Source organism: Cyclopterus lumpus, chromosome 18 (genome assembly GCF_009769545.1).
Source record: "Cyclopterus lumpus isolate fCycLum1 chromosome 18, fCycLum1.pri, whole genome shotgun sequence".
In the NCBI taxonomy this organism is placed as follows: domain Eukaryota; kingdom Metazoa; phylum Chordata; class Actinopteri; order Perciformes; family Cyclopteridae; genus Cyclopterus; species Cyclopterus lumpus.
In genome coordinates this window covers 5,689,931-5,706,100 of record NC_046983.1, presented here as the reverse complement: position 1 = coordinate 5,706,100, position 16,170 = coordinate 5,689,931, and the positions used below count along the sequence as shown (strand labels likewise).

Genomic DNA, 16,170 nt, shown 5'->3' with positions numbered 1-16,170 from the left:
TCTATAAACAGTAGAGCTGACAGGATCCTACTGTTAAGAATATATCTCCAGAAAATGTCCCTCTTCTGGGTTCGGGCACCAATGGAAAGGCTTTACGACTAATAACATTGATACTTAAATTATTTCATTTTTTAAAGACATTAAAAGTGCTATCGGCCAGGAAAGCATGAAGATTAATGCCAGTTGGTATTTATCATGTTGCATAAAAACAGTGAATCTGAGCCATGTGTTTTTTTTAAAAGAAATTCCTAAAAATGGCTTCACCAAGCAGCATGCGTAAACAATTATGAAGGTTTTCGATTCCACCTCATCCAAAAAGATAAAAAAAGAGCCCAATAAAATCACAAAGGTGCGTCGCGAAGCTCACCTCCACGCTCTCGTTGACCTCTATGCCCCCGTCGTTGTCGTCGTCCAGCTGTTTGTGGATGAGCCGCAGAGCCTCCAGGCTGAAGCGGTCGGCCGCGCCCATGCACGGCGGCATCGCTACGAGACACGGGTCTGCGGGGTCAGAGGGGAAGGGCAACACACGGTTAAACAATTAGGGTCACTTCTAATTAGCGTCAGGTGCAAAACAGGTGAGAGCATTTTCCTCGTCGTTGTGCCAGTTTATATTACAGAAGTAAATTCAAGATTTGCTGCAACGTGAACGTGATAAACTGCTTATTTGGCGCACAGATGACAAAAAAGAGTCTGTGTTTTGTAGCATAAATGTGAAAATGATCTTTTTACTTTAAAGTAAGCATGACAATTTTTTGACATGCAGAGCTGCAACAATTAGTCAGTTGATCCCATATTTGTTAGGCCACCCATTTAAATCTACTTTAATAAATCGATGAATCCTTTAAGTAATTCTCTCAAAGCCAAAAGGTCAAATGTTTGATGGCGTCGGGCCTTCCGAGTCCCTTCGAGCTGCACCACTGAAACATCTCAGAGAATATGAAGGCGCTTTGTTTTCCCAGGAGTGCATGACTCGTTTCATCACAGAGGATTTGCTCAGGTTCGACCTGCCTGGCCGACCACACCTGTCCCCCGCAGGCGTGCACGACGCTTCCTTGTGTGATCTGGAACAAGTCCATCGGCTGCCTGCACGTTGAACTTTGGGAAGCCGAGTCCCATTTGTAAGTGCGGTGCTGACTGACGGGATTCCAGTTGTGTCGGTTATCACTAACATCTCAAACGCGGCGCTGACAGCGAGTTCTAAAGCATCCTTCCGCAGCAGCGGCAGCCCGCTCAGTGCTGTTGTCATTCCTGCAGCGTCCCCAGTCATAACCCCCCCCCGCCCCCCTTGTTTTTATTCATTCATCTTCTGTCCCACTGGGAAAATGAGCCCATTGCTTCCAGCCTTTCAAGCTATGGGTAGTTTGAGCTGGCCTGGTGCCAAACTGTCTGAAAAGGAGCCACAAAACACACACACACACAGAGAGATAGATTGTACCAGCAACAGAAACAGTGGCTCATACACACAGACACACAAACTCCAAACCACATTTAAGTCACGGTCTTAAATATAAACTGCCGTCAAAATGACAGAAACGATTTCTTAAGCCCTATAACTGCCTATTAATGGCAATGCCACGTAGTGCAAAGGCCTTGTCCGAGCCCGGCAAATGACGACGCTTGCTATTTGGCAACAGTTTCAGAACAAACACAAAGCCACACACACACACACACACACACACAAATGATCTGTATATATGCTATATTTTAAACACAAGTTTAAAAGTTTGACATTTTGAGGAAATACTTTCTTGCGAGTTATGAAAAGATTGGTACCGCCCTCGCATATGTACGGTAAATGTGAAGCTGGAGCCAGCAGCTGGTTAGCTTAGCTTAGCATAAAGACTGTAGACAGAGGTAAGCAGCTAGCCTGGTGGGGGGAACAGCACTTCTAAAGCTCAATAATTAATACATTACGTCTCGGCTGTTATACCTATACACAACTGATTATTTCTAGTGGAAAAACCAAAAATTGATTTTGGTTTTTTTCCATTCTTAAATACTACAAAAAGGTCCAGTAGGCATGTGCAGTGACCGTGTGGCATTTTCTGCACGTTTCTCGACGTGGGATCCGTTTACTGAAACAAGAATTGACACGTTAGTTATAGAGTTGCCACTTGGCAATCCGCAGATGAAGCAAAAGGGAGATTGGACGTGTGCCCGGGCTAAGTTTGGATGAGAGGACACCGGGGTGGACGTCCATGTGAAAAGAAGAAACCGCCGTTGGCAAAGGAGCGGCGGCCTGGACTGAGCCTGGCGGGGACACGGTGCCAGAGGTTGGATTAAAGATTAAACGGCCATCATTTGTTTTTGTGTAAACGGATACGGTCGGCTGTTTCAAGTGGGTGGAACCACAGTGGCTTGAACGTCTCCACTTGTTGACATTATGAAGTGGCGACGTGAACTAAATACTTCACTTGTGTTTGGACTAAGTCGCTGCTTGGTGAGACCCCGACCTGCCTGTTTGACCCCCACCAAGCTGTGTGGTGCAAGGTGCAAGCGTACACACCGTGAAACAATTTTAAAAAAACACAGAGGAACAAAACAATTTTAAAAAATTAAAAAAAATTACAATAAAATGTTCATCCAAAGATTATTAACACAATTTCCTTTAAATCGGCCTTATTTCAGCAGCGTCCGTCTGTCTCTACATTAAAAAGAAAGCATCCGATACTTGAGAGCGAGCGAGATAATGCATTTGCTTAGCTTAGAAGTGCAGTTTACATAGCCTGCTGTTTGCATAGCATGCATATCTATTTGCCTTTTTACTTATTTAAATTAGGCACAAAACTCAAATACTTTACTTTGGTTTTACATGCACAACAACACACACAGCAGCACATCCTTTTGTGAATCTTTCTTTGTTTCGCGGGGGACATCAGAATCGATAACGGGCATACTTTTTTGCAAACAAGTTTCTATGATGTTGGGTTTTTTTTCTTTTTATTTGTCATTTTTTTTACACCGGTGGCCTAAATCTGTTCTGCGTGTGTGCAGAACCCTTCATGAACCGACTTATCTTCTGAAGCTCATCGAGGGGAAGATAATTCCAAGATAAAAGAAGCAGAAAACAACGGCGTCGTTCACTGACGATGACAGCACGCGCCTCTCCTTCCCAGGTGTCCTATTTTTGAGTACGTTTGAGCACGTTTTAGGGACTGTCGCGAGCACTACAATCGGGAACCATGCGACAGGAAGTGGCCTTTGGCGACCCCGAGCATTCCAGGGGGACGCACGCCAAATCAAAAAAAAAAAACAGCTGGGCGATGCGGTCCCAAAAGATAACAAAATTGGAAAGCACTGGGTTATTTTTAACCCATCAGGCTCCCAGTTGTCAGGATGTAAAAGCTCAACAATGGCAGAAGTCTCCCTTGTTTAAACACACACACAAACGTGTGAAGTACACACACACACACACACACACACACAGCAGGCTAACGCAAGCCAAAAGCAGTCGTACACTAATTCACATTGCCATAACTCAAAAATGCGTGCGAGCTGTCACAGAGGGCGGCAGGTTTTTGTTCAAAAGAATCTGATCACAAAGGCGGTTCGCTGTCAGCTGCAGCCTTTAAAGTGAATTGCACAAAATATGCACGTCTTTCATAAAGGCACTGTCTTTATTTTCCTTTACAGAAAAGCTGCTTAGTAGGTGACGGGAGAAGCAGACAACGAGGAATGTGCGTCTGATGTGTTTCGGAGGACTTTTTTTGGGGGGGGGGGGGGGGTCCGTGAACCCGATGCCTTGAGACACGTGGACACGATGTTTGTACGACTGAATCCATACAGCAGACCCCCCACTCACCCCACTGCCAGTGAGGGGCGGGTTCAACGTGTGAGAGAGTGTCAGATACGTCTTCTTTGATGTGGTCATATGATAGAAGTGACAGTTTGGGTGTGTATTTTGATTTTCCTTTTTTCTGTGCCATCGACCTCAGAAAATGGGATATATATTCCAGTTTGATAAACGTTAGCTTAAAACTACACTGCCCAGGAAATTACTATTTATTTGTGACCCATATTCATCAGGAAAGGAACAGGCGTATTTTAGTGCCACAGGCAGGGGAGAAAAATTAGAAAGCATTGAGAGATTTCTTGATATAATATATATGTAAAAGCCTCCAGCCCTCTCTCTCTCTCTGATGTCCCGTCAAAGACACACACCTTGCCCACACATGCAGCACCTACTCACACACACTCGAGTGTCTAGGGTGAAAGTGCAGGTGGCGGCGGCCTCCACGAGCGGACCAGGATGAAGTAATGTGGCGACAAGGGGCACGTCAGCAAAACACTCCACGCACTGAAACGGATGAGAGTGAACTCACTCACACACACACGGAGGAGTTTCGCCTCTTCGTATTTCAGCCTCCTGACAGTGAACGCATCTCAGATGCTCTCAGACAACGCAGCTGTGGGAGCCGGCCGGGGCACAAGCGGTGTGGTTGACTCTGAGGGTGTTATACTCTTGGCATCGGACGAAAACTGTGCGGGCTCGTCCTCGGTCACGACCTAACCACTGTGGCTACAAGTTGAGGCGACCTCCTGCTTAAGAGGTCAAACAGTATATTACCACACTGTGTCACAGCCACGTCAGCAATTCATTAGGTCAGCTGTCACCGAGCCAAACTCCTCCCAGCGTTCACGCATTTATGACGTCTGCACTGACCAAACGGATAAGTGGGATGTGATGTACATTTCTTAGAAATTCCTGCGTTGTATTGATGCCATCAGCATAAGTCTGAGTGTCTTGTAAATAAAGCTAAAAAATGTGCACCAGACTTGTGCCCCCCGTATCCAGCGCCCATAAGGCAGTGTCATAAATCAAGCTGACGGGTCAGTATTAAAGCAAGTAAATAAAGCTTCTGCAGAGTCTACCATTTCAGCTCATCAGCAGCCATTAATAAGACACAAATATCATTAGCCGCCTGCAAATGCCACCGGCTAGTGCAGAGAGTTAAGCGAGAGAGGGAGAGAGATGAAGAAACAAGATACAGAAAGTGTTTCTAAGTTACTCTCGGTTTGCACAAGCTGTGAAAATGGACGCGTCGTGAGCGTACATTTAAAAAGCTGACCTCTTTCCCTTCGAGGTGCGCGAGAAAAAAGCTCAGGAGAGGTGGCTCGAAAGGAAGCCAGCGGGAGGCAAAAAGCATCCGACTGCAAACGTCTCCATCCGGAAATCCAGACAAGATAATTCTCCTTGTTGATACAAACGCTGACAGGTGAGTCGTCGAACTCCCCGGGGGTGTCAGAAGAATGTGCAACTGCAAAACCATTAACCAGCAAACACAAAATGTGGTGCGATGCACACACACAAATCAATTAGCCTACTTCCCAATAATGATAATAATGTCATAATTTCTTAAACAGACTTCATCCATCCATCCATCATTCATATTTCTCAAGAGTCCCCATATTCCAAAAACCCTGCACAGACAAAAAGCTCCAGACATTTCAACACGTCTCGACTAAACCTGGTCCACCCTGAACTGCGTTATCAATGTCGCAATTTGCTGGAGTGTTGGAAGCAATCGATTATGCAAACAATACAGTTAGAGCTGCAGCCGGATCCACTCCGGCAGCAGCAACTGGTGTGAATAAAAAAAAAAAAGGTCTGACTCATTCATTTCGGCTGCACGGCCCTCCAAAGTCTCGGTGCAGTTTTAGTTCGATACATGCACACTGTGGAGTTTGGAACAACCTTTTTAGGAGTGGGTTCCTGTTTTGTTTGCACCGCATCTGCCCTAAACAAATAAAAGCCTTCCACTTATTCAATCGGGGATAGGGAGCTCTTTGTCTTTGGCCTGTTTGCACTGGAACAGGGTATCCCTTACCCATCTAAACCACCTTAACGGGCATCAGTAATCCTCTGCTTAGGCCACAGCTTAAAAGAAGGAGGGGGGGAGGGCAACTAGAGCAAAATGTGCGGAGGCCCACCAAGTCTGATCAGGAAAATGTCCAGAAAAGGAGACGCTCTTTGCGCCCGGGCGTCCCAGGAATGTTTGAATAACAGCCCCGGACACGAGACACGTGATGAAGGTGGCTGGCGAGAAGCCGGAGGAGAGGGGATGAAAAGACGAGGAGGAGGTCGGGCGCTCGCTCCGTTAGCCCGCTCGGCCTCCGACGCGCTCCGCCGGATATAAGGTTAGTAGATTTGAGTGTCTATGGAAAGCGAGACAGGGAGCGGAGGGCCGAGATCACATGCTGGACTCTTAAGGGTTAACAATGAACAATGGAACGCATGATGAGGACTTAACATGCATTGGCTATGTAGTAATGGGATCCAATGCTCTCGCACAACTCATGAACATCAGGCATTACAAGGCAAAATAAAAGGCTTTAGACTAGGATTAAGTGTTCCTCATCTGTGTCATTGCCTCGAGACAAGAAAGCTGAAGGTTAAGACTTTCCCACTGGACTTCTGAGAAGCATCTCAAGGGTTTGGTGCCCTGACCTCGTCACAGATTGGTTCAACAAATAAAAGATGGGGGGGGGGAAACAACACAAAAGGGAACCCAGATGTGCATTGAAGCAAATAATAGCTGGAGTCATTTGATGCCGTTGAATGTAGCCCTTTGAAATATTTTATTTTGAAAAGTACCGCAGCTTAAAAAAAGGACTTTCCAGTAAGCAATTTCACTTTAGGGCTCATACAAAAATGAGGGGCTTACAAAATTTAGAATAAGAATGCAAATTCTAACCTTAAAAGAAATTCAGACTGCTCGAATAGGAGTGCATACAAAAATGCCTTCTTGCATTGAAGGCGGGTTAGACGCTTAAACTTTTGATCATTGGTAACCCGAATGTTAACCGACTTTTATACTGTACACAATAAATATCGTACATTTCAGGGTGCAGAAATTGAATCACATTTTGAGGATGCTATTTATTTTTTATTCTCTCTAACGTTACCATCAACCTCGCTGACCTCTGGTGGCTCGTGCTGTGAACTACAATACGCACTGTATTTATTTCTAAATATCCTGGTGGATATATATATATATATATATATATATATATATATATTGAAATATATATTTCACGATTCTCGACATCCAATTGGATTCCACAATAAAAGACGAAAACAAAACAATAAATCCTACGTACTTCCACAATTACCGTTTGCATGCTGATCCGCCTCAAACTAAATTTGACAAGATTACATCAGGATGACGCAATAATTTCCATTTTGCCCCGTACTGATTTTCATAGATTAGAGCTTGAACGTATCTTTAGCTCTTAGCAGTGGTCTAAATAATGGAGCTAACAGCTAGCATTACCAGCTCTCCTCGGGCCAGTTTCAACATGCATTTGTTGTCACGGACTTGGGAACAAAACCTTCCTTTCCTTATTGGAGACGTTTGGATCACATGAGTCGAAACAATGGAATCTCATTCTACAAATAGTATAATAGGCTTCTCTACAGGACCGAGCTTGTTTGTAACCGGTACCGACAACGTTATCTTCACTGCATCTGCATCTTTTCTGCACACTCACCCCACACTTGGCGAGACGCGAGAGAAGGGGATATTAATGATTGCGGGATTGCTGCAGAAGTAATGTAGAAAGAAATAAACACTGATTATTGTTGGCTTATTCTTATCGCAACTGTGCAGAAATATAGCCTACTGGGTGTTATTAACAGATTAAACAGACAAAAAAAATGCGCAGCATTCAAATTTGTATTTAGATTTTGAATGTCAACTTTATTAATGAGGCTTCAAAATGCGTACTGCCCTAAATTAAAGATTGTATAACATTTCTGGAGATTGCCGTGAACCTTAACCAATTAAAGCAAGGGGGAGGGATTTGAGGGAAATTACAACCCTGGCTCGGGTTTGGCCAGAGAATGTAGCTAGTTCCTAATAGCTAAAGGTAAGAAGGATCATATGTACACAAGTACATGGTCATGAAAGAAACCGGATATCATTAGTGGCATGACAGCCCTGAAAGGAAAACATAAGAAAGAGAGGAGCAGCCAAAGACACAAAATACTGCACGCTGCTCTCGCTTTGTGTAAGATACGTTATTACGTTACAAGGGCATTGTTCAAGATGTGTGCGAATATACATTTTAAAAACAATGCACAGCTCCGACCTCTGCACGGCCTTCAAAGAGAACGATGTAACATGGCATTAGCAGCCCGTTCAAACTCTCACTGCTAACTTCAAACCCAATAGGTTTGTCAAAACCAGCCAATGTGTGTGTGTGCTTAGCGAGCACCAAGTGATAAATTGGGTTTGGACACGTCCGTTACTGTGTTGGGGGGGGGGGGTTTGGCTCTCCGCCAGCTTCCTGTGCATATCGTGTACCTGACAGGATTTGTGGAGGTGGTCCAAAGCCGATTTGTGGAGGTGGTCCAAATAAAGACCTCCGAATCAAATCTGGAGAAGAAAAGGCAGCCGAGTTTACTCGAGTGATGCAATATCCATGCAGGAGGATTAGCAGTGGCAGTACGGGTACTTCTAAAGGTTAACGGCTGCCTGCACCAACACGAGCCCCTGAAAGCCACCGCCTCCGATGTGAAGCGCTGCAGAAACGAATCACGTTCATCGAGTTGGCAAAACCTTTGACCTTTGAGAAGCAGGAGGAGAAAGCGAAATGAAAGCCGTGCTGTTGCTCTCGGGTCCTTTGATGTGTAACACAAACTGGGCCTCGCTTTGGAGCGGATCAAGGGGAGGCCAAGTAGCTCCTGAGAACCCAGCTGTTGGTTCCGGACGTGCTACTGTTAGCGGCGCTGAGGCGGATTAGCAGTCGGCTCACCAAGACAAGGGGGCGGGCAAAACAATTCGACTTGTTTGATCCATGAAAAACAGCCCTGATCGCTCTGTAATGCCGTAATGATCGTTTGTGCCTGTAGGGGCAGCGGACCAGAGCTGTGAAACCAATACTGACGAGGAGAGAAGCACGCACGTGATGCTTCCTTGTTTTTTTCCTTCATTGAAATCACATTGGCTTCCGTGTCTCCTTGTTATGTTTGGTCTCTACTTGTATTATGAGCCCAGGGGTTGGTGGCCACAGCATACCTAAGAAATCCACACTGGTCTTTGCCCCTCTTGCTCAGGCCACCACATTAAGGGCCGTCTGCCGAGGGAAAGTCCCTGAAATCAGAGGGGGGAGTGCTCCTCGCATCCAGTATCTAACTTTGAATATATATATATAGATCCATTCCCCTAAATACGAGAATCGGCCGGGGTCATCACATCTGTTCACCTGTCTCATTTCCACATGTGTTCTCGCATTGAAAAAAAAACGAGAGATTGGATTAAGACCTCTGTAGGTCTTAATAAAATGTAGGATTTATTTTCAGTGCTGAGAAAACTAATGCCTCAGTAACTAGTGAGTGGCCGGGAAGTGACATGCAAAGCGAGAAAAGCCACAGTGGCGATCTTAGGCTTCTGTGAAGGGCATGGCATTGGCTTCTTCCTGTGTTAAGGTGACAGGTATTATGTTATTAGCTGTGACCCCTAAACGCCTTTTATCCTCAAACAGTGGCTTTCGTATGTTTTAAGGATGCACCGAACAGTGACTGTTGCACTGGGGGGGGGGGGGGGGGGGGGGGGGAGAGAGAACTCACTTTATAAAAGTATTTTAGAGAAAACATATACACATGTTAAATACCGTATGAATGAAAACCAGATCAATGTATTTAGGCAATTAGTTAACAGCCTCTTGATGAAAATGTAAAGCAGCCGATTCTCACACAAGAGGAGCTAAAAATCAGCAAATGTTGAGCATTTTTCCATAAAAAATGACCTGGAACCGTGGGAGAAAGACCATACATCGTACATATATGCTTCTGCCTATTTGCATGTGCGAGCTCGTGTGCATCCATTACAAAGCCGGCCGAGCTCACGTGTTGCCAGCTTGGGGGGTGATCAACACCCGTGAGGAGTGGCACAACAATAGTCCCATCTGGGCAGAACGGTTCTGCTACTGTGGAACACCCGCAGAGCAGGAAACACTGTACAGCTGAGCACGGTGACCTACATCTCTCACTGGGGGAGAGGGGAGGGGGCTTAGGGTTGAACCAGCTTACTGACTCACTGCTGTTGTCCGCCCACGGAATTAATTATCTCGCACGTACCGGTCCCCGCAATCGTCCGGAGAAAATCTGAGTGAGGTCGTTAAAATGTCTTCGGAGATATCGAAGAAGAAAAAGAACAATAGCCGCTCAATGGAGATTAGCGACTTAACAATGCCTCCATTCCAGTGAACCACGACATTGATTGTCTCTGTGCTTCTTAAGAGTTTAAATCCGATCTCTGCTCTCTGGAGCGCGGGCACAGAGGGGAAAACCATTAAACAAAGCCCCATTATCTCCCCAGTGAGTCCAGTAGAAAGTCGGACCGGCCCGATGCCGTGATCCGGTAAACGATAAGGAGCACCGACCGCGTCGATGTCGGCCGTGGCGTGATGGAAAATGCGCGTGGAAAACTTCCCCAGTGGCTTTATAAATACACCCGGGTCGGTTCTGTTTGGTGGCGGGACTCATTAGAGTTGGATCACAACCCTAAAGCCCCTGATTGAGATGGATGACAGCTGCCCGCTTCATCGGGGCAACCAAGTTATTATCTCCGCCATGCACTCAGTTGTGTGTGTGTGTGTGTGTGTGTGTGTGTGTGTGTGTGTGTGTGTGTGTGTGTGTGTGAGTATTTGTATGTCTGTCTCATTTGTCTAATATATTTATTTTTGATCAGACATCTACGACTTCATGGTTGAAAAAAAACACATTGTCAACTTCTGAAGTTGATGTACCTCCATGTGCCTATCCAGTGACAGTAGTTTCAATATTCACTCTGCTTTTATTAGCTGTAAGAGCTCTCAGGGCTGGCTACAGAAGTTCTTGTAAAGTCTTGGCTCACGAGGAACTCCTTTAGAACAGTCTGTTCCAGTCGGGGAAAGGAAATGGCTTTGCCTGTCGAGCTGAACACCACAGAACCAGGACATTACGACTCGCTCCACGTTCACTCCGACACTCTGTCACAATTAGCCCCCAGAGTGAACCCAAAACCCGCTCCGAAGCTCCCGACACCACATTAAGTAGGAAAGCCTGGCTTTCCTCAGGCGAGTGTGTTACTTCGATGGGAGCGAAATGCAAATTCCTGTGCTCTCGGGGGATTTGGTTCCAAACAAATCCCTTTTATCAATGCAGTCGCTTTGCTCTGAAATAGCCGGCGTCGCCTCTGATTTTACAAAACAAAAAGCGATAGCCGGCTAAATTGTCCCCCGAAACTTCCCTGAATGAAAATCTTAGCGACGCTCGTGTGGGAGCGTGTGCGTGCGTGACGAGTCCCGAGTGTGAGAAACATCCATCCTCATGTTTGCTTTACTGCTTTTGAGCCTGTGTAATTCAACCTACCTACAGGGCCAGTTGCTCTATCTGTGAGTTACGTAAAGCTTTCTCGTAACGGGGGAGCCGGTTTCTGAGTAAACTATCATCCAGACGAGCGCGTGACTTGAGAACTGGATGTTCCTTGCAGTCAGAGGGAAGGGCTTTGTTTGTTGAAAAGGGCAAACAAGCTAAATACACCATTAAACAGGGGGATGAGGGGAGGGGGGGGCACGTTCACTTCGCCACTCAAGGGCCCCCTGTACGTATGCCTCGTTCTCTTTTTTCACCATTTTCTCCCTTGAGGTGTACGGAGATGATTAATGATTCCTATTGTTTACATCCACTCTGAGTGTTGACCCAAAGAAGAAAAGGAAAGTGCAGAGCATGCAAGTATCTGTACAACAAAGCTGGAAAAGGGCCGACGACGAGGAGCACGTTTCTGTCGGTTCAGACGAGGAGCGGCATTGGAGGTTCACGACGTTCAGAAACCCTCCGGTTAATCTGTTAATCCTCTGTTTTTAAATGACACACCCTTTTTTTTTCTTTCTTTCTTGCAATACAGATGTTGACGGGTACAATTATCTGTGAATGAATACAATCAGGATGCCCTCCAAAAAGGATGAATCGTAGGCCGTGTTGTCCACATCATGGAACATTTTAGAATCTTTTTCTCCTCCGTCGCCATCCTCTGCTTTGTATCTGAAACAAAGATCCCACCTTCTATAAAATTCTGGCCCGGCCTTTTGAAAACACCAAATGTTGAACCTAACCCCCCCCCCCCCCCCCCCCCCCCCCCCGGTTCTCGCCCCCCTCACCGCAGGCCAAATGGCAGCTTTGAACCCTAAACTGCTCCTTCTCTGACCTCAATTACCAGGGCAAGAAATATATTATACAATACTAATGAATGTGCGTGACATTCACAGGCACAAACTGTGTGTGTGTGTGTGTGTGTGTGTGTGTGTGTGTGTGTGTGTGTGTGTGTGTGTGTGTGTGTGTGTGTGTGTGTGTGTGTGTGTGTGTGTGTGTGTGTGTGTGTGTGTGTGTGTGTGTGTTGCAGGCAAAATGATTCATTCCCAAAAGAAGAGCATCACTCAGCAGCGGAACCTAATTTCTGGCTGTGCAAACATCCTTGAGTAATTGTTATTAGTCACAGATCTTAATCATATCATTAAAGCCCCAGTGTAGAAGTGAACATGCTACGTGTAAAACTTAAAATGTAAATTGACTCTAGTGTCAGTTCTACGGCAACAGTTGCCTAAAGTTAGCTCACACCAGATCAACTAAGGTTGTAGCAACAAAATCCCTCGAGCGTACTGAATTGAGCAATGTTGCGTTTCGTTCCCTCTGAATTCAACTTTTAAAATGTGTGAGAGGAACAGTGCATCTCTCTTTCTTTGAAACTGACCCGCTTTGAAGTGGAAAATAAATCACACCTCAAAACCAAGACTAAGTAGCATTTAGGTAGCAACACAAAACACACAGACCACTTAATCTATCAAGTCAACTCGGCATAAACAGGGGCTACATTAATATACATACACACACACACACACGCACAGAGAGATGTATTTTCTCTCGCCTGATGCCGAGACCAGTGAAAAGGGCATCTGACCTTTCCGCGAAGCCAGCTGGGAAATGGGTAACACTGCAGTCATGTTAACCGACACTGTATTAAATCACCACTGTCCCTGCATCCACTGCTCTTCATTGTGTACGGGGAGACGTCGTCCCACGGCACGTTTCTACACTGGCAGCGCTGTCGTCGTGCTGAAGGGCAAAGTGTGCTTTTTTTTCCCCCCCCTTCATAATCAATATATTGTACAATCCCTGGTTTATTTTCAGGGGCTGCTTCACACTTGTAAACAGACAGTCATGAATGCTTAACAGCTGTCCGGTGACGAGGTTTATTACTTTCTCATGCAGCCTCAACCCAGCAGGGGGTTGATGTGTTAAATTAACACAAATAGATGAGTCTATAAGCCTCCAGTTACAAGGCTTTGCCGCACCTACCAGTCTTCGGTCAGTGTCAACAAATGGATCATTTAGCCGTTAGAGTGCACATGACTCAAAACAAACACCTGTAATTAGCGCCTTCTTTTTTAAATATTGCTTCAACATTGGATTTCCTCAGCAGCACGAAGGCCAATATTTGCCTCGGTGACACCTTGACGGACTCATGCCTGCCAGTCTGCCCGCGGGGTAAGTGTGCCTGGGACAATTTTTCGGATATCTGCAGGTCGCGGTTTGATCAGTCGTCATGGAGATGGTTCAGTTGTCATCACGTGATAACAGTTGGTCGTATATGTAGGATAGGTCATGACCAGGGTTTCTTCTGGGGGAGGGGGGACCTGCAGCCAGTTGGCTTATAGCTTAGCATGAAGACTGGAAACTTGACTGCCTTCGTCAAACGGTAGTAAAATGTCCCGACTAGCTCCTAAAGCTCCTTTATAGCATGCAACAGATAATATCTGGTTTGTTTAATTCGTACTAAAAACTAAACAAAAAGGTAGAAACGCTAATTTCCCCAAACGTCGAGCTATTCCTTTGAATTAACACAGAGAGAATAGAGTCCTCACAAACTGCCTCGTGCATATAAACAAGATCAACATCTATAAACAAAATACATGCAGGGTTGTCAAAATAGTTTAGAAGGAATGTCATTTTGAAAATATTTATATGAATGTCAACTCCAGTTGCATATCCACCAGTCATTACAGACACCTTGAGTATTGTTTGACCTCAGTCTGTGGTCATTATCGACTGAGGTCGTCCCTGAGTGGATAATACCAAGTGGTTAACGGGGGGAGGGGGGACTGAAAGCAGAAACGCAACAGAAAACTAAAAAAGGAACTAATCCACATGTACAGTCAGTGACAATACGCGGAGCACCTGATTCAGTCAGGTGAGTTAAAGTAGTAGACACATACACATGTAAACGTACGCGTCACTAACGTCAACGTGTACACAAATCACGTGCACATGCACATATACACGGTCCACTGTATCTGTCCCAATGTCTTTATTTTGACTCCTGCAATTTAGCTTCAACAATACACATTGAAAAAAACGTTCACGAATATGTATCTGTGAAACATAAAATAAAAAAGGTACAATGGTCCTTTCTACACATTTAATTAACCATCTAGTATTTCAATAATAGGTTATGGCAACTGTTATGTACAAAAGGCCTGTCAAAAAAAAACATTATTGCCTGTTTTAAAACAGATGCAAATATATGGAAATCCTCTTCTCATCAGCTCATGCCAATGGGAGGGGGCGGGGGGGGGGGGGGTCACCTGTGGCAGTCCGGCCATGATGCAACAAAACACCTGCTCATGTCAACAGGGACCAGACGTGCTCCCTTTATTTGTCCTACAAAACCTGTGCGTTACTTCCTCCGCTGCGTGCGTGCTTTACGTGCGCGTGTATGATCATTTACGTACGAATGAACGTTTTGCCCTCCGCAGCATCCCCGGTGACACGTGAAGGGCACGATTACCGTAAACAACCTTGGGTGAGGATGCATCCGGCATTCCTGTCATGTCATGCGTTCCTCAGCAATGTACAGAGGGGGGGGGGGGGGGGGGGGGGGGGGGGGGGGGGGGGGGGCTGAAAATGCATCACTTTCCATTAATGCGCAGGTCATTCCTCGGCTTTCCCGGAGGAAGCCACAGGGAGCACGAAGGAGAAGAAGGGGGGGGTACATGGAGACACTTGTGTACGACATGGACTGCGCTTACCTGTGGCGGCTCCATGTGCAGCATCCGACGCGTGGACGTGGAGATTATTCGAGTAAGTGCACTCCGAGCCCAGTACCGCATAGATGACGAGTCCACGTAGCAAAACATTCAATATATTGTAGATGTAACTCATGGTGGAAGAAAAACACACAAAAAAAAGGAGGAGGAGGTGAAGGAGCTAGTAATTCGTATCCGTGGGATTGGGGATGACTGGGGCAATCCCGGGGAGAGAAAAAAAAAAAAAAAAAAGTCAGGTTCAGACTGGAAAACACCAGTGAATAAATATATTTTTTTTTTATTTATCTGTCTAAATGTGGGGGTGTCACGAGAAAAAGAGACACCTGGAAATGCGCCAACTTAAAAGAAGAAGAAGAAAAAAATCCCCGCAGTAATATACTGAGTTTTGCAAACCCGACCGACTAACAGCTCAAACGGGAGACTGCTGTCACGGAGGAGCATAAAATACATACAACATAATAGTTCATCGTGGGTCAACGACGAGCCAGAACTACTTTGAAATATAACCCCCACCCACCCCCAAAAAGCCTATGATAAGGTTATTATCCTAATGGCTGTTTCAGGTGACTGCTGCGAGCTACGACAAGCCGGTCCCCCATTTCTAATTCTATCAATTTAAAATAAATAAATAAATAAATATTTATTTATTTATTTATATTTTTTATATGAGCTGACCCAGTAGTGAACACAGCCGCCGAAAGGAGCAAAAACGCGCATGCAGCCTCGTCTGGAGGAAATCCCGCCACCCCCCCCACCCCCCCCCCCCCCGGTCCAAGACCCCAAAAAACAGACCCCCGGGTGAAGAGCTCCGTGTGCCGCCGGAAGAAAAGGACACCGCCGAGTGCAGCGTTGCAGCCTTACGTGGGCCTGTGAGTGGGGAGAAAACAGTCTCTGTACTTCCACGTACAGTACACAAACACCGGGGACAGCTTCGGCATATTGAACTCGCAGCGTCTCATAGGTCCGCCTCTTCACGCGAAAGGAGCAAATCCCATCGCATCCCAGAAGGAAAAAAAACACCCCATTCACGACTTCTTCTTCTTCTTCTTCCTCCTCCCGTTTTTCCCCCTAATCCTTCTGCGA

At 45.8% G+C, this 16,170-nt stretch overlaps 1 protein-coding gene across 4 annotated transcripts in view; it reads right to left on the bottom strand.

The window, feature by feature from the left end:
• stim2b (stromal interaction molecule 2b) overlaps window positions 1–15,603 on the bottom strand; it is a 31,162-nt gene extending 15,559 nt beyond the window's left edge. For all 4 annotated transcript variants that reach the window (XM_034557343.1, XM_034557345.1, XM_034557344.1 and 1 more), the window contains exons 1-2: window positions 15,070–15,603; window positions 368–498 (exon numbers count right to left, since the gene is read on the bottom strand). In XM_034557343.1, the coding sequence (XP_034413234.1) occupies window positions 368–498; window positions 15,070–15,202 (264 nt within the window). In that variant the 5' untranslated portion in view covers window positions 15,203–15,603. The remainder of the gene's footprint in view (window positions 1–367; window positions 499–15,069) is intronic.
• Window positions 15,604–16,170: the final 567 nt, after the last annotated feature.